At 32.0% G+C, this 25,842-nt stretch overlaps 2 protein-coding genes across 2 annotated transcripts; one reads left to right on the top strand and one right to left on the bottom strand.

The window, feature by feature from the left end:
* The first annotated feature begins 11,441 nt into the window (after positions 1-11,441).
* On the top strand, positions 11,442-18,313 carry LOC11446734 (3-oxoacyl-[acyl-carrier-protein] synthase II, chloroplastic). The gene is made up of 14 exons (XM_003609920.4): positions 11,442-11,967; positions 13,507-13,712; positions 13,792-13,995; positions 14,132-14,242; positions 14,369-14,464; positions 14,631-14,676; positions 14,762-14,841; positions 15,314-15,382; positions 15,621-15,705; positions 17,055-17,209; positions 17,288-17,368; positions 17,464-17,523; positions 17,627-17,786; positions 17,890-18,313. The coding sequence occupies exons 1-13, from the start codon at positions 11,802-11,804 to the stop codon at positions 17,741-17,743; spliced, it is 1,476 nt and encodes a 491-aa protein (XP_003609968.1). The 5' UTR covers positions 11,442-11,801; the 3' UTR covers positions 17,744-17,786; positions 17,890-18,313.
* A 3,882-nt stretch (positions 18,314-22,195) lies between these two features.
* On the bottom strand, positions 22,196-22,657 carry LOC112420962 (uncharacterized mitochondrial protein AtMg00810-like). The gene has a single exon (XM_024780822.1). It carries the CDS (start codon positions 22,655-22,657, stop codon positions 22,196-22,198), a length of 462 nt encoding a protein of 153 aa, XP_024636590.1.
* Between the last annotated feature and the right edge of the window lie 3,185 nt (positions 22,658-25,842).

Here is a 25,842-nt window from a genome sequence, read left to right as displayed (position 1 = left end):
AAGAAGAAAAACTCGTGAGAAATTAACAAACTCTAACAAACTAAATTTTAACTAACGAGACTATATTTCCAATAAGAAAGAAACAACAATTACAAATTAATTTTCAACATGAGGAAGATGTAATTGCCAGACTTATTTTTCTTCTAAGCTTAACAATTTCCAAAATAAAAATAGGTCTTATTAACAAAAGTCATACACATTAAATCTTAGCGCATCAAATATCCCTGCATTTCTTTTACCACAAATCCACAATAATGTGAATACGGTTATCGTCACAAACAATATTCATCCTGTGGAGAACACCTATTTCTAATGAGCATTGGTATCAAAGTTAAAATATAAGCTGCGATTGAGAAATTAAGCACGCATCATTTCATACCTTGATACGAGCATTGTCGTACATTGTTGTGGTGAATGTGTCTTTCACTCACTCCAGCAATCCACCGCTCTATTACATTTTCAGACCAATGAAATTGTCGATTGTAATGTCTTTAATATGTCCTTGAATATAAGATCATTAAGTCATAATCACGGAAATTAAGAAAGTTGATATTTATATTAATGTTCTTTGAAATCACTATTTTTTTACTCCATTCGTCTCTATATCTAAGTATCCATTTGATTTTATTTTTGTCCTTAAATATAAACTCCTTTTTAAATTACTAGATACATTTATTATTTTTTCCTAAACATATCCCTAATTAATACTATTATTTTGTCTTGAAATATGAAAAGTCAAATTTAATACACATACAAACAAATGTCTATTTCGTAATATTAACACACAAAACAGACACATTAATTACACCGACAACTTTTCTTAAGAAATGTGAAAAATGGAATGAGTGCCTACATTAAGGAACGGAGGGAGTACAATTTTATCTTTAAGAGAAAGAGTTATAGTTTATGTTTTCAACATACTATTTATCGCTGATTGAAGAAAAAGATGCATAATAAATAGAGGAATGTAAATAAAAAAATAATTAATATAGTTAGAAATAGAAAAAATCTTGTAAAAAGGAATAAAAAATTCTCAAAATAATCTTTTAGTTAGGGACGGAGGTAATATAATTTTTTCTCTTTGTAATGGATTTTGAATACTTATTATACTCGTATAAATTAATAAACTTATCAAAAGAGAGATAGTAAAATTGATAACATTATCTTTTTGGAATCAATTTTGATAATACTATAGTAAAAGTAAAATTGCTAAAACTGCTTGATTTTTTATTTTAGCAAAAGTAAGCTAACCATGGTTCTTTTTTACCGAAAAAGAACTACGGCAAGAACCAGAAGAGCTTCTGTAGTAGGAGAAGTACTATTCGAAGAACTTTGTGTTGCACTCACCAAATATTGTTTAACAAAAAAAAAAGTGCAAATACATCACATGATAAACTATTTCAGCTATGTTGGTTGATACTTTTTATCCGTCGTCTATTATTTACAACATTCTAAAAAATTATTAAAAAATAAAATGAAAATACATAACATTTAGAAAACAAGATCAGAACCTAAATCAGAATACTTAAAAAGGAACTCAACCTCTACCTCATTAAAAACCTTATTAAAAAAATGTTGTGGGATAAAAAGTATAAAACAAACAACACATAAGGAGAAGAAAACTCTCGAGAGTGAACAACATCAACAAAATCATCCAATTTTGTTGAAGGCATACCCCAAGTATGGGCGATTATTTCATCATAGTCTTTGTTCTAAATTACAGTGTATAATATATATTACTAAAAAGTAAATTTGTAGCATCCAATACAAGAGAAACTGATCATTTATTTCTGTTTACACTTAACAATTTAGCCTTTAAACTAGTGTTCCATGTTTTTAGCTCCTCGAACAGAAACATCTATTAATCAGGGAGTATGATCAAAGGAAAGGGACACGTGGATAATGAAGAATGCTACAAAATGGAGAGGAAGCGAGGCCAAACATGGTGTGCCACATACACCCAACAAGAAACAAGAAATGCACTATCCACTGAAGTTTAGCAAAATAACAATAGTCAAAGCTAGATTTCACCATTTTTGAAGTATAAAAATTTGATGGAGGAATCAAAACTGAATGGTTTTAAAATGGACGAATCAATTTAATGAATGAGTAAAAATAGGATATCAAAATTTTAATTAAGCAAAAAAAAATAAAAATGAAAGGATCTTTCTCGAGCAGAGGCATGAAGTGGACCCTTTGTTGGACCTAAAATTCGGTTCGAAAATGAGACTACTTACTTAGCAGGAGATGACACCTAAAGTGATTTTATGGTATTAACAATGAACATCTCATCAATGCATGTATACTTATTTTTTTGAATGGTTTCTCTTTAATTTGGCCCATATTTTCCCTTTATTCTTAAAAATAACATTTGAGAGTTAATTTCTGAAACTTTTAAAAACATAAAAATGAAAAGAAAAAAAAAAAGGTCGTTCAAGAGTTATCTCTCCCAAACAATTAACACATTTTTTGAGGCCAAAAGAGCAACGTTTATTTCTCTGACTATCCTAAAAAACTATTGACAAGATTAAAATGGACATGAACAACAATATTAAAAAAAATTATTGATTTTTTCTAAAAAAAAATAATTTACGGATTTTGCGAGCAAGTATTTTAAAAACATTTGATTAATGACTGACTCTATAAAAGAAAAAATTATCTTAAAAATACAAATTGCCACTTTCGCTAATGCAATAATTACATAGCCTTTTTTTGTTTCTTAACATAGGTACATAAACCTTTTACTAGAAATCACGTAAACCACAAGACATGATTGTGATGAGATATTTCAGATCTTGATTAAATAATTTTTAGTCTTTTTTTCAGAAGGGTTTAATGTTACTCTTGTACATACTCTTATCATCAATATGAGTTATATATGATCAATGATCAAACTTGACATTTGTCTGCAAACTGGAAAAAGGCAAGGGATTGATTGTCAACATTGTGATATATAATCCATTATTGAAATTCAATAATTAATGCCAACAAAAGCATGTGGTAGATATGGAGAGACAATGAATTTGGTTGAGCTAAAATGTGGAACAATGTCTGCTGCCAAATAATAATAATATGTAGACTCTAGAATTGAACTGAAGACTTGAAGAAGAATAATAGAACCAATGTGGTTTCGTCTCCGTGTACGTTTGTCCAAGAAATGAAAAATCATATCATAGGGCATTGACACGTTGCTCGAAATGTCATTTTCTGAATTTGAATCACATTCCTTTCAACAGTAGTATGATCATGATGCTCACATCAAGTATCAATCTCTTTTTGTGTGTAGGTTCCAAATCTTTCTTTTAAAAGGGCTTATCTTGTTTATTTGGCTATGGTAATAATGATCAAAGAAAACGATAAAATGTACATGTCATGCATGATTGATTCTCAATCTAATATTAGACTAAAGTACATACAATCAATACAACCTAACATACTTGAAATATACATGCCCTTCTCAATTATAATTGACAATGAAAAGATCATGGTTGTTAGGCCTTCAACCTCAAATTATTTGTTCATACCCTTTACAAATGATCTCTAGCTAATTATGCACTCAACTTAAGTGCTTTCGTCAGTTCGAACATATTCATCTACATATCAGCAAGAGATCTATATGCCAATATATGAATGAATAATATGCAACACTTAAGTATTCATTTTACCATGTATTAATAAAGCACAATTTGACATATAAGAACGTGAGAATGTATTGTACTCTGAATAGATAGTTTGACTAACGTCTATCGTGAATAACGATTAGTTTGACTAACATTTATTTTAAAGAATAAATATAACATTATCTTTTTTTTTTTTTTTTGAAGGAAAATATAACATTATCTTAAATAGTATATGATGACTTATTTAAATATACAACATTTTATCTTGGAAAAAAATTCATGGTTATCATTAAGCTTGTAAAAAAAACTTCATGACTTCTAGTTGGCTCTCACTCATAATGGATGTTTCTTTCATAATCAACTTTAATTCCTACAGTTCCATCTCATCCTTCTTTATGCTCAAAGTTGTGCCAATTTTCCAAGGTTACTTATTTTTTATCCATTGTATGTTGCACAACATTGTAAGATTTCATTCCCATTAAACATTCTATTAGGCATTGTTTGGAACAAAGGAAGGAAACCTACCAGAAAAGAAAGGTTGTAGAAAGAAAGTGTTTCTATGGTTTGGTTTGATTATAAACAAGGTAGGAAAGAAGCTTTTACATGGGTCCCACGTCAAAAAGCAATCCTCTCTCTATCCTCTTCAAATTGGTGAGAAAGACTAGAGAAAGTATATATTTGGTGAAAAGACACAAAGCCCAAAACTTTATTTAGGGGAGAAAAACCCAAAATCATTTTATATAATATATATTAACTGAGATTATAATATAATGGGGTTTGCTAGAACACACCCACTAATTTTTATGTGGGAGTATTTTAGCAAAGCTACACCTTAAGGTGTATTTAATCACTTTTTAGTTATTTATTTACTAAAATACTCCTTCTAAAAAATAAGTAGGGTGTATTCTAGCAAATGCCTATAGGATTTGCTAGAACACACCCACTTGTTTATTTAGAAGGTGTGTTATAGCAACATACACCTTAAGGTGTATTTATTAACTTTTTAGTTATTACTTGCTAAAACACTTCCACATAAAAACTAGTGGGTCTGTTCTAGCAAATCTCTAATATAATAATTGTATATTTGTAAGTACCGTTTTTAAAAAATATATCTGCACGTATCGGAAAAATTACATGCAAATGGTTAATATTTATACATATATGCTACAATAAAATAATTTTTTATATTAGATTGATATCGTATAATAGATAAAAAAAATTATATAAGGGTATAAATGTCATTAATTAAATATGACTCATTCCTTCCTTTCACTTTCTATTTATTTTCACTCATTTCAAACAACCATGAAAATCCTCTCACTTTTCTTTTACTTTCTTTCCTTTAACAATCTTTCCTCTTACTATCTTTTCCTTCACTTTCTTTTCTCATCCAAACATACCTTAGTGATGTTGAATAAATATTTGAACGACGCCATTATTTAATGGTATTGTTGGATCATTTCCTTCCGATCTTTCTCTGGTAAACTTCACTAGTCTGCCTGTATCCTTATGCCTATACGTTGGTGGTTTGAATATGACTATGAGGAACCTCCACTCTAGGTGCTATAATGGTATTGCTTGGTGGTCTTACCCTTGACCTTGGGCTTAACTACCCCATCTTTCTATATTCATTTTTTGTGCTTCAAATTGAATCATTTTCTTCCAATAATCTCTATCTCTCTCTCTCAATATTCTTTTTCACTCTCTTGATCTTCTTTCAAAATTTAGAGAGAGGCTGACACAACTTGTAAAAATAGAAGGAATAAGAGAGTGTGAGACATCATCAATGGCTGCAATAATTGAGCAGTATCCTCCATCCATCCATTATATTATACAACAAATTTTTCATCATCGTATATTTTAAAGGGTTAAATATATTTTTCGTTAAAATATATATATATATCAATTTTTCGTTTTAATTTTTTTAAAAAAATTCTCCGACTTTTAGTCATTCAAATATATTTTAAATATGAATTTTTAAACGCCAAAAACATAAAAAGTTCATATTTAAATTGATAATATTAATAAAAATATATTTGAAAAAAGTAATAAATACATCTAATAATTTATAGCGAGTCTTGTATTTGAGGACACCATTTTCTTTTTATAAATGATCTTATAATTAAAAACAAAAAAGTGTTAATTATTTACTTTGCCAATAATACATTTATGTATTTATTGGAGTGAGGGTGATGTATGAACTGACATGTCAAATAATTATTTTATTTTTTTGTCAGCAAGAAAAAAACAAAAACAAGACTAAGGACTAATCCACATCATTTTATATTGATGGATTATATTTATATATATAAAAAATAATTAGATAAGAATGGAAGTCAAACGAAAAACAAGTTGCATCGTTAGGTCGTTTTGAATGATAAATCTAATCATCGTAAAAAAAATTAGGATTAATTATTAAAATTGACCATGTCCTATACACGATGTTTGAAAAATGACCTTATAATAAAAAGAAGGTAAAATTACACATTTAGTCTCTTAACTTAGTTTTAGATAACAGTTTGGTCCTTTATTATTTATTTTTTTCATTTCCGTCAAAGACTCAAAAAATCAAAGCAACGAAAATCTGGACCTAAAAAATGAATTTTGAGTTGATTTTTGTAAAGTTTTGTAGCATTCAGGCTATTCTTCAATATATTTTCATTTTTCAACTAAAGTGGGCAAAATTGCAATTTTGTTCCGAGTAAACATATATTCATGGGTCAAATTTTGTTCCTAAATTTTTGAAGTTTCTAAACGAGGAACAAATTAATTATGAATAGTTTTAAAAATTCATAATCACGAGGAATGAAAATTCATAATTAATCTGTCTTTCGTTTAAAAACTCCAAATTTTAGTGGTGGTGGATCTTATGATGTTATAAACATGCTAGAAAAAATAGGGAACAAAATTTGATCAGTGAGTATATGATTACTCAGACCAAAATTACAATTTTGAACGCTTTGGTTGAAAAATTAAAATAAATCAAGGCTTAGTCGCAATGCTACAAAACTTTATAGATCCTTTCAATGTTTATAGAGGTGTCTAAAATAAACCAACTCAAAACTCATTTTTTAGATCTATATCTTTGTTGTTTTGTTTTTTTTGTTTTTGACGCTTTAAAAATGACATGAATCTTTTCACGAGTACTATGCATCCAAGCCCATCAATTTTGTTAAATAGAAAAATTTGATCCGTCATTTCTTGTTTTCTGAAACATTCAAGATGATTTCCCCTGCTGTATATATAGCATGATTTTTTTTTTTTTAAATGTGATTTTCATTATTCACCTGCTATTTTTACATCCATAGTTCCTACAAACACATGGAAATGACCAAAAAATTCATAATTTCTTGAATTTTTTCATTAGACACTCGTGACTATTTCCCTTTAGTTATAAGTCAGCGGTAATTAACTACTGCTGAGATGTTTTTGGCCATTTAATGTGTTTTTAGGAAACAATGGATGTAAGAAAAGGAATTTTCATTTTATGATGGTGTCTAGACGCAAAATGGGCTTAGTTGTAAGTAGTACTACAAGAGTGCAAGCCCAAAAGTTTGTTCTTTCTCCACAAGGGGATTAGTTTGTGCTAGTGAATTATGACATTTTTTTAATGCTTCCGGAAGTTTGGTACTGCCGTGTCCAACTAATAGAAAATTTAATGTAAACAAAACTAATAAATTTTTAGAATTTGATTTTGGAATAGCATAGTCTCGCATTAAATGAGATATGACCGAACAATATGTTTATAAATGAGGTTAGTTTCACCTTTAAACCCAATTTTATAAGGATGTATTAAGTTATATATAAAAAAATTAATATTATATCAGAATTTATTCAAGATCAATTAGACAATATGTTACCAAGTCACGAGTTCTACACTAAGGAATATATGTTGGACAATGTCTTTATAAGTATGGGCACGAGCCAAACCAGGTTATAGCCAGGATGGGTTGTCGCCACCCCAAAGGAAAGAATATTGAGAGCATTATACTTTGCCTATTAATCCCTAAAAAAAAAACTTTGCATATTCATATCCGCCCCTCACAATTAGTTTATAACTTTCAATTTCTTTACTTAGGCCCCGTTTGGATTAGCTTATTTTAAGTTTATCTACTCTCATAATTTTGTTTAAGACGTTTGGATAAATCAATAAAAATAGCTTATCATAATTTCATAAGCTGCTTATGCCATATTTTAATAAGCCCAAATTTTAAGCTTTGTATATAATACGGAGCTTATGCCATTATAATGTCACCAGCTTCGATTCTCGCATTCCACTTTATTCAAAACCTATAATTTATTTAATATGTAATTATCTTTTGCTGTGACGAGTAGAGAAAGGGGCCTAATTCGTTATATACAATCACCATTTAATATACAAATTACAAACGTAACTTAACCTTTATATTTATATTATTATATTTTATACTTGTGATGTAATACATTTTTTTAGAATATATATAATATTATAATCTTGATTAATTTTGTCAAAAAAAAATCTTGATAATGGTGGTTTGATTATTTGATTTTTTTCTTGTTAAATTAAAAATATTTTAAAATTTTATAATTGTCACACCCAAACACTTCAATTTATGTAAGTACTTTTTAATACACATATCCAAACATAAAGAGCTTATCAAATATAAGAGCTTATGATATAAGCTCTAATGCTATAAACATCTATATAAGTTGTTTATCCAGATGGAACCTTATTCATCCAAGTGATGAAGCATTGGAAGTTTTACCCCACACCCCTACATTTATTCTTTGATCCCAAGATTTGATCCAAACTACCTAAATTACCCTTTTATAAAAGATAAAATCCAATAGTCACTTTCACTAGTTCTGAGACAAAACAAATGCGTTACCGGAAATCCTTTCTTGTTGCCGGAATCCTTTATGTCGGAAAACCTTTCAATTTTGTTATTCTTTTACAACAATCGATTGATTTTGTTCCCTGAATCACTAATCGAGGTTTTAAGAATTTGACACCGATCTTTCTGGATTTCGTTCCAACCACTCGAATCTACTATTTTTTTGTTGACATAATTTTTGTGATTGAAACTAATGTATGTTTTTTTTTTGACTTAATTTTTTAATTTTCTATGGAAGCAGATTTGTTGCAGGGAAATAATTTGTTGAATTCAAGGAGGTTTAAAGTGTTACTCCCTCAGTCCCAAATTGTATTACGTTTTGAGCATTTTACACATGTTAAGAAATGCAATTAATATTGTGTAGGAAAAAGATATTATGAGTTGTTTTACAAAATCGTCCTTAATAAATGATATGAGAAAATTAAATGAAGGAATTAAAAGAAGAGAGAATAATAAATAGTTAAGGATATAATAGAAAAAGTAACATTAATGTTTCATTGGTATTGTAAAACGATATATAATTTAGGACAAATATTTTTTATAAAGTGACATACAATTTGGGACGGAGAGAGTAAAAAATAGTTTTTATGGAAGCATTTTGTTCCCAGTAAAAAGTAAAAACATAAGCATAGTTTTTAACAATTTGTTGAATTATCGAACGCTCTTTTCTAGCTTTAGTAACAAAAACCTTCAGTATTTGGGAAGTTTCATTGGAAACATAAGCATGTTGTTAAAGAAATTGAGTGTTACATCTGTTTGTTGATTCAAAAACGTTTATACTGATTTCTGGAAGGAAAAAAAATACAAATCGGAATTGTTCAAACTGAAAAATGTGGGGGTGAAGTGGTGAACTCATGCTTTGGGAAATGCAGAAAGGGAGGGTGAAAAATTAACGTGTAAAAGGTTAAGTGACTAAAAGGATAAAATTGGAATTTTGAAAAATTTGTAAGGGTGAAAGTATATGTGTAGGGGTATTGGGTAAAATTTCCTGAAGCATTGCTACTGCCAAGGCCTTCTTTTTTTTAGAGGAACTGCCAAGGCCCAATCATCAAAATATATATACACACACACGAGATGAAGCATCCCAGTAATCAACTACTCCTTTAAAAAAAAAAATCTACTATTACAATAAGAACTAATAAAAGACTTGTATGACACGATAATTATATAAAAAAAACAAGTACATTGGTAATATTTTGAAATGTTTAAAATGTTAAATAAACAAATTAATATTGATAATTTTTAATGCTTAGTTGGGTCAAGATCTTTTGAAAGACGAGATAGATTCAAAATAAGTTAGGGTCTTTGTAAAAAACGCCTCAATGTTTGTTGAAATCACAATATAAATTGTAAAGAATTTGGGAATCATATACCTTGTAAGAAATTTAGTTTATAGCCATTCGACAATACATAACATACTTTGATGATTGTAATTGGTTGATTATAGTACATAAATCCTCGAGTAACCTGAAACAAAATCTCTCTTAGATAGAAACTAGATGTAGTAACCATGTTGATTGTAAACTTATATAAATATAATGTGTCTTCATCTCTTTATTTACTTGCACATGTTCTTAATGGTTTAACTCAAGCTTTACTTTATTTTATAATTGAGTTAAATGATTTTATAAAAAAAACTATGTAAATTGGAAAAGTGTTTTAAGAAAGGATTTTGAAAAAGGGCCTTCTTAATCAACCTTAAAATAATCAACGCAATTCAAACATCCATTTCTCATGTTTTTTCCACCTTCATTAATTTTTGGTTTTCAAGTCCTTATCCCCATTTATTGTTTTTTTGTTTGTTTAGAATCTCCTTTTATTGTTTTTCTTTTAACGAAATCTTTTTTGTTTTGTTATTGAATTATCTCCTTTTTCTTTTCTTTTAATAACCCATTATTTTCTCCATCCTTTTTGATCAAACATATTTTAACCTTTTTTTTGGTAGAATCTATGTTAACCTTAACCTATGTAAACCTTTAAATAAAGCTATGTTGCGCAAAACTAGATATTGAAGTCAAGAGTTAAATAAATGATGATACTCATTTTAAAAATGTCTTTTTTAAAAGGCTTACATTTACGATGTTAACCCTCCGATACTTGTCGATTTTGGAGAATAATTTTGTTTTACTTTTTTTTTTTTGTCAAATAGTTTAGTTGTTAGAGCTCACACATTTAAATGTGGAGAAGTGGGATGTCCGGAGTTCGAACCCCGATCCCTGCATATAATATGCAATATAGCTACTAACTGAGCTAAACTCACGGGATTAATTTTGTTTTACTTTACTTGTCACTTTTAAGTTAAGTGCAACATTAATTATTGGTTTGTCAATAATACTTGTAAAAAGAGAAATAATAACATGAAATAATAAATGGTTAAGAGTATTATAGAAAAACACAGAATTTTATCAAAATTAAAAAAAACTATATTTCTTAGTATGTATAAATTCCTCAAAAGCAACAAGAATTGTGAAACGAATAGAGTAATTTTAAACTAGTCACTCTAATCCTAACTATTAGAGAATATTATTTTGTAGGTCCATGAAATAACTAATGTATTTTATTTAGATACATCAACTATACGATGACTAATCTCCGTCGAGAATATGTGGAGCACCTAAGGTGTATTCTCCTCTCCCATACATATTTTTTCATATACACGAGTAAGGAATAGAACCCCTAATCATATGCTTAAGATATCTAAATTCTTTATCACTTAGACGAATCCATTGTTATATGTGTATACATTATAATTATTATTTTTAAAATAACCGTCCAATTTTCAATTCTTATTAGATCCTGTAAAACTAGTTTCCACTTGCATGAGTCATTTTAAAATACTGTTAAAAAAACAAGATCACAATATTTCAACGTCACATCACTGTAGAATTATTTAGCCCAAAAATGATTAGTATATTAATATGGTGAGTATCTTTGTTGGAGGAAAAATAAGAATAAGAGAGGAAAAGAAGACTAAGATTGCAGCAAAAATAAAAAGAAGAAAGGCTTTGTATTGGAAACAGTTTTGTAAGACTGACTTTACTACTGAGTCAGTGAGTGAATGAATTCCATATAGAGTTATAAAGACTACTACTACTACTCCATCTCTCTCTGTCTCATAGTCAGTCACACACAATAAAGAGAGAGAGAAGAAGAAGAAGAAGAAGAAGAATAATCTGAAGAGATCCATTGAATTTGAATTTGAATCCTTCTTCTTCTTCTTCATACATACTCTCACCAACTTCATCTTCTTCACTCATTCATTACTTTCTGAACTACAACCTCGATCTTTTCTCCATTTTCAATTTCAATGGCTACCACTTCTTCTTCACTCTACACGTGGCTTGAACCATCTTGCATGTCAGTCACGTGCGAAGCTGACCGTATCAGAACATCTTTTCACTCTCGCAGAACCCACAACAACACTCTTTTTCGATCCAATTTCAATACTAAACAAAAACCATTCATTCATTCTGGTAATCTCAACTTTACATTTTTTTTTTATTATCTTTTCTTATTCATCGTTAAATCTGGGTTTTATTTATTTATTTATTATTTTATTAAAAGCTTGTGGGTTTGGTTTGGATCTTTGTCTTGGGTTGGTTTTGCTTTAAGTGGGGTTGGTCGTTTGATTCATTTTAATTCATGGTTATGTTTGTTTACCTGCTTTACTCTACTAGTATTGTTTTTGTTTCATTGCGTGAAGGAAAATTATAATGTTTGGTTGGTTGGTAGAGTGTGTGTGTGTGTGTGCCCATGTGCCATTTAAACTCTCCATTGTTTTTTGAATACCTCGTACATATCGTATGTATGGGCACACCCTCTAAATCATAATCATTTTAGACTCTATATGCAGTTGTTGTTCTTTTTATTCCAATTATCACTTTTATGTAGTGTTTCATTTTACTCCAAGATTCTTCATCACATGCAAACAAAGTTGCTTTAAATTAAAGAGCTATTTTGTGTTTTAAATAAATAATAATTTTCCCTCAATTATTAGTTATGAAATTAAAAATATTGATCCATGTATGGGCATGGCAAACTCTCGGTCTCTGTTTTTTCAGGGGAGGATTCTTTTCAATCTTCTATGCGTAAAATTTTGTTGGGTTTAATTGTGAGTGGTTATTCCCACACTGCCTGTGAATGGATAAAATGTTGGATACATAAGCGTGTGACCCATATACTTAATGTGTTAAGGTTTTGTGTGGAGATGCGCATCTCCCTCTCTTGTGGTCCTGGAGCATTGGCCAGTTGTTGCTTCCAGGAGCATGCGGTGTCTCCCTCTCTTGTCAGGGATTCCTCGTTATTATCGATGAAAAATATATATATGATTTTGTGTAGAAGCTGCATCATAAGCGGTTTGCCTCCATGTTCATCAGTATTTTGAACTCTGAAGAGATTCCATGTAATCCTAGCACAATGCTCCTCAGAGATGATACTATTATTATTCTGTCCAAATCATCATAAGGTTCCTAACAGAAAAGATACTAAATGAATTATCCCGCAATCCCTATCCTTCATATAACTGTCATTCCCCTCTAACTCCCCAATTCAGCACATACATGCTTAGGCTAAAACCCGGTACCTAACAACTTCCATACGAATGCGATCAATTCACTTTAGAAGGTAAAAAGTAAAGTAGTAATCTCAGCAGATTTTTTATAGTTGGTATTTCAAAGCATCCGTGATTTGTTATACATATGGACATTACATCAAATACTGATGAGAAAATTAACTTTGGAGATTACTTACATCACCCTTTATTCACTTTAGATTAGCCAAATCTGCTTCCATATGACAAGATATAATATCAAGATGACTGTTTAAAATAAAAATATACTTTCTTGCAAAGCCAAATGTTACCTTCTTTGAACGATGATATGGTTTGAACTCCAAGGTTGTGTTGATGTGGAAGAAGCAAGACAATTTAAGAACATGTTTTATTTTCCATTATTCATGTTTTATCTTAAAATTGTTGTGTGCTAACCTATGCCTTGGAATTGTCAAATTTCAAGGTAAAACAATGGCAGTAGCTTTGGAACCTGCCCAAGAGGTCACAATAAAGAAAAAACTTCCTACAAAGCAAAGACGGGTAGTTGTGACAGGCTTGGGCGTGGTTACACCACTTGGTCATGATCCAGATATCTTCTACAATAATTTACTCAATGGTGTTAGTGGTATAAGTGAGATTGAGAATTTTGATTGTGCAGAATTTCCGACAGTAAGTTTTATTTAATTCAAATCGTATTTTCCAGTTGTCGCGTGCTGCAGATTTTGTTCTCAATATTTTCTTTCTTCAGAGGATTGCTGGTGAAATTAAGTCTTTTTCAACTGACGGATGGGTAGCACCAAAATTTGTAAAGAGAATGGATAAATTTATGCTCTATCTGCTAACAGCTGGAAAAAAAGCATTGGTGAATGCTGGAATTACTGAAGATGTGATGGATGAGTTAGATAAAACCAAATGTGGAGTTTTAATCGGCTCAGCATTAGGTGGCTTCAAGGTAGTTTGATTTTATAACTAACAGCACCATAACTTCTTTAGCACTTGCAACACATGTTTGTCTTGCAAGTTCAATTTTCTGAAATCCTATCACATTTATTTGTGTGACTATTTTGTTTGTGTTGTGGATTGAACAGGTTATAAGTGATTCCATCGAAGCTTTACGAATATCATATAGGAAGATGAATCCTTTCTGTATTCCTTTTGCAACAACAAATATGGGCTCTGCCATGCTTGCAATGGATCTGGTTCGTTTAATTAGTTCTTGGAGTTTACTATAGACACCATAATTGGGTGTCTTGGTGTTTGTCATAAGCTTCAATTTTATTTTTTGTTGGGCCATGTCCAGTAAAGATTTCTCTTATGGATTGCAGGGATGGATGGGCCCAAATTATTCTATCTCTACAGCTTGTGCGACAAGTAACTATTGTATATTGAATGCAGCAAACCATATCATCAGAGGTGAAGCCGTAAGTATTTTACTTTAATATATCTGTTCTTGGGAAATAAACAACATTTCTCATATTTTAACCACCTTTTGATTATCTTCATTCTTTTGTGTGACTTGTTGTTGAATGATATTTCCTTTTTATTAAAAGATGCTAACGGTTTTGATCAATATGAAATTTTCTGTAGGATGTGATGCTTTGTGGGGGCTCAGACTCTGCTATTATTCCAATTGGTAATCTCTTTTGTTCTTTAATTTTTGGCTAGTGTGGATTTATCTTGCCATAACTCTATTATTAATCAAATGATATTTGGTGCAGGTTTGGGAGGCTTTGTGGCATGCAGGGCACTCTCCCAAAGGAATACCGATCCTTCTAAAGCGTCACGCCCTTGGGATACTGTAATACTTATTCAAATCCTATTTTTTTTATCCCTGTACTGTAGTAAGATGAATGTGCCTTGAGTTTTATAGTAATCTTTGTGGCATTTATCCCGACCTAGTGGAAAAAGACTCTGGTTGTTATTATTTTATAAATTAAAAATTATAATTCACAAACACCAAAAGTTGCATATCATTTTATACACCTAGAATACAAAGACACCAACTAAAATTTATAAGGAATAGAACAATAAGAAACTGCAAAGACAACGAGAAATTTTACTCAATTCCTTAAGCAGACACATTGTATCGATTTATATGCTCGTTAAAATTCAACGATTTTGACGAAGTAATGGTTATATTATATGAACTGCCAAGTCCCAGAGACTAAAATATTGCAGTTCCTGTAGTTTTAGTTTGTATTTTCATCCTTTACTTCATTTTTCCCTGCACTTGTGTTCCTAACCAACATCTTGTGGTTATGATATTACAGAATCGTGATGGATTTGTCATGGGGGAAGGGGCTGGTGTTTTGGTTTTAGAAGAATTGGAGCATGCTAAGGTACTTCTAAGATCTAATGATTTGACTATTTAAAAATAACACAAGCCCTAACCTTGTGTTATGCCTCATTATTCAGTTTGTTTCAATAGTGTTAAAACACTTGATAAATCTGTTCTACCTTGCGTTAGGTTATATTTTCCACACTCTTTAAAACATTTTTATGATCCCTAAATTAAATAATGCTATCACTTTTATTACATGTGTACTTCCTGGTGACATCCAATTTTTTACCTCGCAGAAAAGAGGTGCAAACATATATGCAGAATTTCTTGGTGGAAGTTTCACCTGCGATGCATATCACGTGACTGAGCCACATCCTGATGGTAAATTTTGTACCTTTAATGTCCTTTTTATGAGTTTTAATACATAAATCATCTGTAGCAATATTAATCACTATTGTATAGACATCTTCATGAGGACTATCTGGGTCTAAACATACCATACATTCAGGGTTTTAAGAGAGAACTGTGAAATAAGAAGAAAGCGTGCGTTCTCAGAATTAATTTCATTTATATATATTAAAACTATTTCGGGCATGCGATTTCCCCTTCTTTGCAGCTTACTTCTTTTGCGATTTTTTTTTTTGATCAATTAGCCTCTGAATTTGCATGGTCAAAGCTTATAGATAGCTGATTTTAAAATGACCATCATTTATCATTTGGTCTACACAATATAGTGACAGTGACCATCGTGTCTATATTCTGGTAGGCATGTTTTGAAATAAAATAAGTGTATGTATGTTTTCCGGGTCATTTTAATGCGAAAGAGGAGTTTCTGCATTCTGTTTTTTAACTTTAACTTATATTAAGATATGAATACAGTTTCATCCTATTATCTTAAAATTTTTGGAATTTAATTACAGTTTCATCATAAAATTCTAGAATCTTTTAAGAGATTAACTACATCCTACCAGACTTCCTTTACATTTCTAATTTTGTGTGGCTTATTTCTCGGAACTTGGGCTTAGAGGCCAGCTCTATCCCATAAAACCGATTTGTCCTGTAATGACTTCCCAAACCTTATATGCATCACCTAATGAGGCCAGCTCTATCCCATAAAACCATATTTCTAGGTAATGTGGGACACCTTTCTCATGCTTTAGGATTAGACGTATATAATGCGGACTAATGGGGGTTGTGGAATAACATGGAGCGCATATGAATGTTGGTGGAGTAACAAAGATCTCTGCCCACTAACAAGTTTATGGCAGGCTCTGATACCATCTAAGAATTTAGGTTTGTAAAGTGAGGACTACCCAAACCATATAAGCACTACCTAGACCGTATTTCTAGTTGACGAGGGACTTGCAAAACCTCACTCATGCTTTAGGAGTTAGGACTGAACATCTAAAGTGTGGACCAATGGGGTTTTTGGAATAACAGTAAGCTATGATATCTTCTTAGAATTTGGACTTGGAGCCTAATTCAATCTCACAAAACCAGCTTATTGTGTAAGCCTTATAAGCACCACATAAGTCATATCTCTAGTTGCTGTGGGATTTTCAACACACCCCCTCATGGTAAGGGTTGGTCATTTGGACTTGGAATAAAAAAGATCTCAACAATATCGTATTTTTTTTTTTAATTATATTATGTGCTTTATGAGAATTGATACTTACATCCGAGGTGCTCCTTAATCATGAATTTCTACTTCTTTATCCAATCGAAAATAGGGGCTGGTGTAATACTTTGCATTGAAAGGGCATTGGTCCAATCGGGAGTTTCAAAAGAGGATGTGAATTACATAAATGCTCATGCTACATCAACACCATCTGGTGATCTTAAGGAATACCAAGCTCTGATTCATTGTTTTGGTAAAAACCCTGAGGTAAATTATCCCTTTTCATGTTATTATTAATGATATCACATATACTGTTGTTCTTACCAATATGTTTTATTTATACAGCTTAGAGTGAATTCTACGAAATCTATGATCGGTCATCTACTAGGTGCATCCGGTGGTGTAGAAGCTGTAGCAACAGTACAGGTGAAATTTAATGAATCAATTGTTTATGAATTCTAAATAATGAGATGGAGTTTGCAACAAAAAGTTTATGATCTTCGTCTTTCCTTGATATATAGGCAATCAGGACAGGGTGGGTTCATCCTAACATCAACCTTGAAAACCCAGATAAAGATGTGGTATGTTACCTGCCACAACATTGACATTTTGTGTGTGCGCGCGTATGTTCCATTATTGATATGGCAATTATCTAATTTGGTTGTTTAAATTACATAAAAACAGGATACTAAAGTGCTTGTAGGCCCAACAAAAGAGAGATTGAAAATCAAGGCTGCCTTGTCCAATTCATTTGGATTTGGGGGACACAATTCTTCAATTGTATTTGCCCCTTATAAATGAAGCAGATTTCAGATTATACTGCATTCATGTTATTATAAAGAAGGTATGTATTATGCATGTGAGTTAAAAGGAGGTTTTGTTTTACTCTTCATTTTTACTGCTCCATTCTAAGACACTTTTTTTTTTTTTTTTTTTTTACCTCACAGTTACCAAGTACCAAGGCAATGTGTTGCATATTAACTCTACTCCTTGGTTGGGTGAAAATATATATTGAGAGGGGTATATTATGCCTTGTAGAATCAGAAAGTGCATAGATATGTGGTGCTTGTGGTGGGAGCGAGTGGGTTTATCCTCTATCTTAGCATGAATGGCTGAAGTAGGAATTGACCCCCCTTTGATGTAAACTTTTAACAATAACAACCACTTGGTTGGCTATCATATACTCTTCTATTTTTTTTTGTTTTATTTTCATATTAGTAGTACACCTGGCTGCACATTGAAAAATAAAAAATTTCAGTGATTATTCACAGAAATTTATATCCTTGAGATTCATTCAAATTTGATGACAGTTGACTTTTTGATAAGTGGAGCTGTCAATTGATAGTGATTATAGATTTTGTTATGCGTTAAGACTCCATTAATTTTAAGTGAATATATCGCATTCAATGTTGCAGTACTCACCTTATTACATCAACATTCAACACTCACCTAACACAGCTTACTAGTATTACATACGGTAGGGATGTCAATGGGGCGGGGGAAGGGAGTACACTCCTGCTCCCCATCCGGTCCTTGTCACTCAAATTGTCCCCATGTTCGTTCCCCACCACAGGGAGTGTTTCCTCCCCATTCCCATCTCCTCAGATCTCCAAGCTTCTCGTGAGACCCGATCAACATGAAAAAAAACAACTAAATTTCTACTACTTTCAAATAGATTTTATGTTAAATAGTTCGTAAACGAAGTTGAAATTCTATCATAAAACAAATATTACGACCTTATAGCGAGTCTTATGACAACAATAAACATTACATATAAAATAATTTTATACACATACTATGTGAAAAGACAAATAAATATAAGATATAAAATCTTTGTACACAAGGACAGGTCCTTGCGGAGTGGCAGGTACAGGTAGATCCCCAATGCCAAACTACTCTTGGGGGAATTTCTCCACCATCTTTATCCTTACAGGGAAAATTCCCCACCGGTCGAGTTCTCTCATCCTCATTCATAAATGCAAATTGACATCCCTAACATTGTCAATCATCTACGAAGCTTCTCATTTCCTTATGTCAGTTTCTAATGCTATTGTTATAAAACCTGATCTCCATGACAAAATGGCGAGCTCTTTATACCGCCTGACCTTCCACCACCATGATGTTGTGGATTCCGATTTCTGATCATGTTCCAAGCTGGAACTGCCATAAATCGGAATCGAAGTGTTAATTAAAGAGCATAAGCCTAACCATGAGAAACTCCTGATTTATAGTCTAACTTTTAAAGTGAGACTTCAAAGGTGGAATTCCTAACATGCAGCAATGATCTTAACTGCCATATACTGATATACTAGTAATTTGAAGTTTTTTTCACCTTGTTGATGAGTTCTTACTACTTGCCGCCCATCTTGTATGAGAATCCGTTGGAATTGTGGTGGTGAGTGTTCCAACTTCCAACTAATTCCAACAAAGATGGTGAAATATGATGCACATTTTTAGATATTTCTAGAATAAATTGATAGAATAAATCAATACTTCAATTATGTAATGTTAAGTAACGATGAACATGTTTATAATTTTCTATAATACCACATAATAAACTAATACTACATTCATATGATGAAATGTCATAAAAATTCAAGAATGCATCTAGAACTAGAATCTACCTCTCAAACTTATACGCAAACTTGCAATTTATTCAAGCCTTTGAAACGTAATGTTAATAATAATGAAGGTTTCACATATTCTATAATCCTGCGATTAAGTTAACTACTAATGTAAATGTATTGCCTCTTATCCCATGTCACTAAACATTCTACTGTTCACACGAGCTTTGCTCAATTGATAGGAAAATTGTACTATATTGAGTTGAAGTTCAAATCTCGGATATTTATTTATCTTGAAGGGAAGTACCAACTTGGCTAAAAATTATGTACTCAGGTTTCTTTCATGCAAGGTATACATCACTTGAACATTCAAATCGGGTTAATTTTATTTTTAGAAAAAAAAAAGTATGAAGAGAAATAAAACATTTTAAAAAATACCATGATGCATGTCATTGAGATACAATACAAACAAGTTGATTGCATGTGTCAAAAAAAGAAGAGTTGATTGCAATTCTAGTCAGCGCAGATCCAACTCGATCCCTTGATCGTTGGCATCTTATCTTAATATTTTATCACTCCCTCTGTCCCTCGTTGGCATTTTAAAGATAGTTTGTTAAAGAAATAATAATACCGTCGACAATTTTAGATAGTACAATTAAAATTCTTAAAAAAATCGTAAGAAGCTAACATAGTATTAAGAAAGGTGGCATACATTGATGACAGCTACCAGGAAGCATTGAATTTTATAAGTTGATGGAGTAAACTTTCTTTTTTCTCAGATCACGTGTTTTGATAAACTAATCGCTCAATCGCATGGTCTCCAATAAAGCTTGACGAGAAATATTCATATAACTATAAGGCATATACCGTTGTTGTGTGCAAATGTGAGTTATATGTCCTATATCGAATATAAGAGTAAATGTTGAACACCTTATAAATAAGAGGACTCATAAACTCATTGTCTTAAGGTTTTGGGTAAAAGTACGATGTCTCTCTTACTTATGGGATTGTTCTAACCTCGATGTGGACGGTCTCCCAAACTTCCCTCATGACCCAACATATACTGCATTGACCATTGCAAAAGATATGTACAAAGAAAAAAACCATTGCAAAAGAAGACAAAGAAAGTGAAAGTCAATGGATTAGAAGACAAGTTGTATTTGGAAGTGGAAATGGACATTCCTTGATAGGATCACAAGAATAGGGCCTTGAGAGTTGAGACAATTGTACAAGATAAGAACAAATTAAAAAGGATCACGTACGTACCACCAATATGAATTACTTCATAGTTGATGCACGGTAGACAAAAGCTTTTTCTATTTTTCTTTCAAAAAAACTTAAATTTAGTAGAATACACGAGTGAAATACAATAGTACTTGATCCATCAACCTCATAGAAGTATTAAGGTAGTTGACCCACATAACAACAAACAAAAAACACCTAAAAATTAATACAAATAAGATAATTCATAATCCAGTCGTAAACCAAACAAAATCCCCCACTCTTCCTAGCAAAATAACAACCTTCAAGAGATAACTTTAATATCACCAACAACAACATCTACCCTCAGAGTCTTCTAAGGTAACTTTAATATCTCCCAATTTTTTTAAATTGTTACATGTCAAATTAACATGAGACCATCACGATGCTTACTTACTATTCAAAGAGGAAAAATAGAAGTTATAAAAAATGTCCGGTGTAAAACAATATCGGTGCCCACCAATGAAAACAACTAATATCACATTGAAATAGTGAAATCACAAGTACAAACCAAGTGTTCTTCGATGTCTTAAACTCACAGACACCAAACACATATTCTTAGTATGGCCCGCCTCTAAGGATACCCTTAGTTCAAAGGCAACCACGAGTTGGAAGCCTAAAAAAAAATTTGCCACACAATTTGGACCTTTGGTCGTCCAAGACTTGCCCAATTTGCTCTCAAACCTCTTCTAGTTGTCGCCAGAAAAGTTGAAACCGATAATAACTTTTTTTCAAGAGCCCCATATAAAAACTTAAAAGAGAAAAGACCGGATTTGTCAAGAGTCCGAGTTCAAATATCATCACCAATACTAGTCTTATATATGCTCTCTAATTTACACCCAAAATTCATCAAAAAATTGTTGTTCCGAAAAGAAGAAATTCCACAGAGCACGGAACCCATATATCAGAAATAGTTTTAGATTTTTGGAGCAACATATTAATCATCTCATTTTTGACTTTACATTTCTAGTTTTCATTTCTTAAAGTGTCTCATGTTTTATTTTTTTTTATCATTTTAATAATTGGGACTGAGTCTTGGCAATGAAGCAAATGAAAATACTAATGATTTGGTTGAGTTGTTGATATGGTCATATGGCAATATACTATCAAGTAAGAATCATATTAAAACACTTAGCTTTGAATAAATGGAAAGTAATTTTCATTATTGAGTAAGTAGAATAGTGAGGCACACCTAAGTATATATACTGTACATGTATTGTAACAGAAGTGGAAGATATATAGTTAAGCCTAACTAATGCAATAAGCTGTACATCCACCACTAACTAATGCAAAAATTAAACTAGCACTACAACCACTAACTAGCATTTACATTAATATCTCCCCTCAAGTTGGACTATGGATAGAACATAGACCCAACTTGAACATGAAAGACGAGAAAGCAGGATGTAGGAGTGGCTTAGTGAAGACATTAGCCAGTTGAGAGGTGCTTGGTATCGGTAGCAAATGAATGAGCTTTGATTGAATTTTCTCGCGAATCACATGGCAGCTCGATGTGTTTACTCCTTTCATGAAAAGTAGGGTTGTGAGATAAGTAAATAGCGGACCTACTGTCACAAAAAACAGAAGCTGGATCTGAAAATGCTATCTTGAAATCTTGAAAAATGTATTGTAACCATTGAAGTTCACAAGTTAATGAGGCCAAAGCTCTATATTCGGCCTCTGTTGAAGACCTGGAGGCAGTATTTGTCTTCTTGGACTTCCAAGAAATTAAAGAAGAACCAAGTAACACACAAAATCCTGTAATAGACTTTCTAGTTTCAGGACACCTTGCCCAATCAGAATCAGCAAAAGCACTAATCTTCAAGGGACTAGACGCGGAATAAAATATGGCTTTGGCTGGAGCAAATTTGAGATACTTAAGAATGCCCATGGCAGCATTGTAGGAAAAACTGATGTTTGGTCGAGTATGTGTCAAATAAAGAAGTCTTCCTATAAGTCTTCTATAAGAAGTGGGGTCATCCAAAGGAGCACCATCGGTGCTAGAGAGCTTAGTAGTAGGATTAAAAGGAATATTGGAAGGTTTAGTTCCTAGTAGACTAGCATCTTGAAGAAGTTCAAGTGTATATTTTCTTTGATTGACAAAGATCCCAGTGTCAGATCTTGGAATTTCTCAGTTTTCCAAGATCTTTAATCCTGAATTTCTGATCCAAAAACGCTTTGACAGCTTGTATCTCATGAACAGAGTTGCCGGCAAGAATAATATCATCAACATACACCAATAGTGCAGTAAAACTAGTAGATGTAGACTTTATATATAGAGAATGATCAGATTGTGAGGGAGTATATCCCAAAGAAACTAAAGAGGAAGAAAGTTTGGAGTACCATTGCCTACTAGCTTGTTTCAAACCATAAATGGATTTGTGCAATTTACAAACTTTGTTGTGGTCCTTAATGTGAGAAAAACCAGGAGGCAAGGACATGTACACATCCTCATTTAAATCACCATGCAAGAAAGCATTATTTACATCCAATTGTTCAAGATGCCACCCCTTAATGGAAGTCAAAGCTAATAAAACCCTAACCGTAGTGATTTTGGCAACCGGCAAGAAGGTATAAAAATAATCAACTCCTTCTAATTGAGAATACCCTTTAGCGACTAACCTAGCATTGTAACGCTCAATTGAACCATTTGCATGATATTTAACCTTATACACCCATTTGCAACCAATAGGAACTTTGCCATGGGGAAGATCAACTACAGACCATGTTTTGTTCTCATCAAAAGCAAGTAATTCAGCATTCATAGCATTCCGCCAACACTCAAATTTAGATGCCTGGTTATAGCTTGTAGGTTCAACTATGGCTGAGATAAAACAACAAAATGCATGATAACCAGGGGCACAATTATTGTAAGATAGTACAGAAGAAAGGGGATAAACACTGTTAGAAGATATTGCAGAGTTTGTACCTATAACATTGTTACAATGAAAATCTTCTAAATATACGTGACGAGTAACAACTCTAGAAGACTTCCTTAAAGGTGCACGGTTAGGGCTAGATTCTGGTGTGGTAGTGGGAGTGGAATCATTGGAACTAGAACCAATGAGGGGAAGAAGTAAAGCAGGTTCATGCATGAGAAGAATGGGTAAAGAAGTAGGATCAGGGTCATCAAGAGTAGTATGATGCAAATTGGATGTAGAGTTCGTTTGCACAAAATTCGGCAAATGAAAAGGAAAATCAGTTTCATAAAAAAAAAAATCTTGAAACAAAAATTTCATGTGAATTTTAATCATAGAGAATATAGCCTTTAGTATCGTTTTTATATCCTAGGAATACAACTTTTCTAGCTCTAGAATCAAACTTGGTTCTATGAGCTTGCAAAGTGGTTGCATAACTTAAACAACCAAAAACCTTAAGATGGACAAGAGAAGGAGGTTCTTTATGAAGCAATTCATAAGGAAACTTGAAATTAAGAAGAGGAGAAGGTAACCTATTAATGATGAGAACAACATGTTGGATGCAAAAATTCCACATTGTTAAAGGTATATGGGAGTGGAAAGAAAGACATCTAGCCACATTGAGAATGTGTTGATTCTTTCTTTCAACAACCCCATTTTGTTGAGGCGTCTCAACACAAGTCTTTTGATGGATGATTCCTTTGGAAAGGAAAAAATCACCCATGGCAAATTGAGTGCCATTATCGGACCTAAGACATTTCAAAGTAGTATGAAATATAGGCAACAAAGTGAATAAGACTCTTTCTGGTTTCATCTTTGGATTTGAGAAATATAACTCAAATAAATCTAGAATAATCATCTACAAGGGTTAAAAAATATGTATGGCCTTGTAATGAAATAGTAGAATAAGGACCCCATACATCAGCATGTAAAATATCAAAAGGAGCATTAGACTTTGATAAACTATGAGGAAAATGTAACTTTCTTTGTTTTCCAAAATGACAAGAATCAAGAGAAGAAATATTATTTTTGCTAGGAACAAAAGGAAATTTCCTAGAAACGGCTTGCAAGCCTCTATCAGAAAGATGGCCTAATCTTCAATGCCATAAATAGGAACTACTAGAAACAGAATTACAAGAAACAAAACCAGTATGGTCTGCAGTACTAATGACATATAAGCCTCTTTGAAGTTTAGCTATACCAATCATTGCCTTGGTACCAATCTGCAAAATTTCACATGATTTAGATGTGATATTCACAAAGCAGTTATTTGTACTAACTAATTTATTCACAGAAATTAAGTTAACATGAAATGAGGGTATGTAAAGAACATTATGCAAAACGAGAGAAGGTAAAATCTGAATAGTGCCAGAGATATGAGCAAAAATTTGGGATCCATTTGGTAATGAAACAGGAATAGGATTAATGTGCCTATGAGTCTAAATGATTTAATATCATATGTGATGTGGTCAGTTGCTCCCGTATCAAGAATCCAAAAATTAGGGGACTTACCATTACCAGTGGATGACTGTGAATGAAGAGCAAGAGGTGTGGTAGAAACAAAGTTTACTGCGGGTGTTGATTGAGAATTTGATTGATAAAAAATGCTAAGAATGCCATTGTACTGATCTTGAGCTACATAAACATCCAATTCACATCCCCAAAATGCTATCTCAAATAATATATGTGAAGAAAATTGATATATTCTGAAAATGCTAAAATATAGTTTTGGTCCCTGCAAATATGCCTCATTTTGGTTTTAGTTCCTGTAAATTTTTTTTGTTGTTTTTGGTCCCTGCAAATATGCCTCATTTTGGTTTTGGTCCCTGGCTCCACTTTTGTGATGATTTGCACACGTGACAAATGATGACTGAACCCATTTATTAGAGAAATAGTTCATGCAAAATCTTTTGATTTTGAGAAAGGTCCGCAGGGACTATTTTCAAAAACAAAATATTTTGCAGGGACCAAAAACAACAATTTTTTTTTACAGGGACTAAAACCAAAATGAAGCATATTTGCAGAGACCAATACCATATTTTAGCCTTCTGAAAATGAGAGACCGGGGAGACAATCTTGAATAAGACAAAATAGAAATACAAGAAAATGTATTAAAGTTTAATTTATTGAATCAAACCAGTGGTAACTTGAATATTCA

The sequence above is a fragment of the Medicago truncatula genome, chromosome 4 (genome assembly GCF_003473485.1).
Source record: "Medicago truncatula cultivar Jemalong A17 chromosome 4, MtrunA17r5.0-ANR, whole genome shotgun sequence".
Classification (NCBI taxonomy): domain Eukaryota; kingdom Viridiplantae; phylum Streptophyta; class Magnoliopsida; order Fabales; family Fabaceae; genus Medicago; species Medicago truncatula.
The sequence above is the reverse complement of the archived record's forward strand: the minus strand, read 5'-3'. Positions and strand labels throughout refer to the sequence as shown.

Coding starts and splice junctions, on each gene's coding strand:
- LOC112420962 (XM_024780822.1), bottom strand. CDS start 22,657: ATGGGCATTCTTAAGTATCTCAAATTTGCTCCAGCCAAAGCCATATTT.
- LOC11446734 (XM_003609920.4), top strand. CDS start 11,802: ATGGCTACCACTTCTTCTTCACTCTACACGTGGCTTGAACCATCTTGC. Junction 15,383..15,620: donor AAGAATTGGAGCATGCTAAG/GTACTTCTAAGA, acceptor TTTACCTCGCAG/AAAAGAGGTGCAAACATATA. Junction 17,524..17,626: donor AAAACCCAGATAAAGATGTG/GTATGTTACCTG, acceptor ACATAAAAACAG/GATACTAAAGTGCTTGTAGG.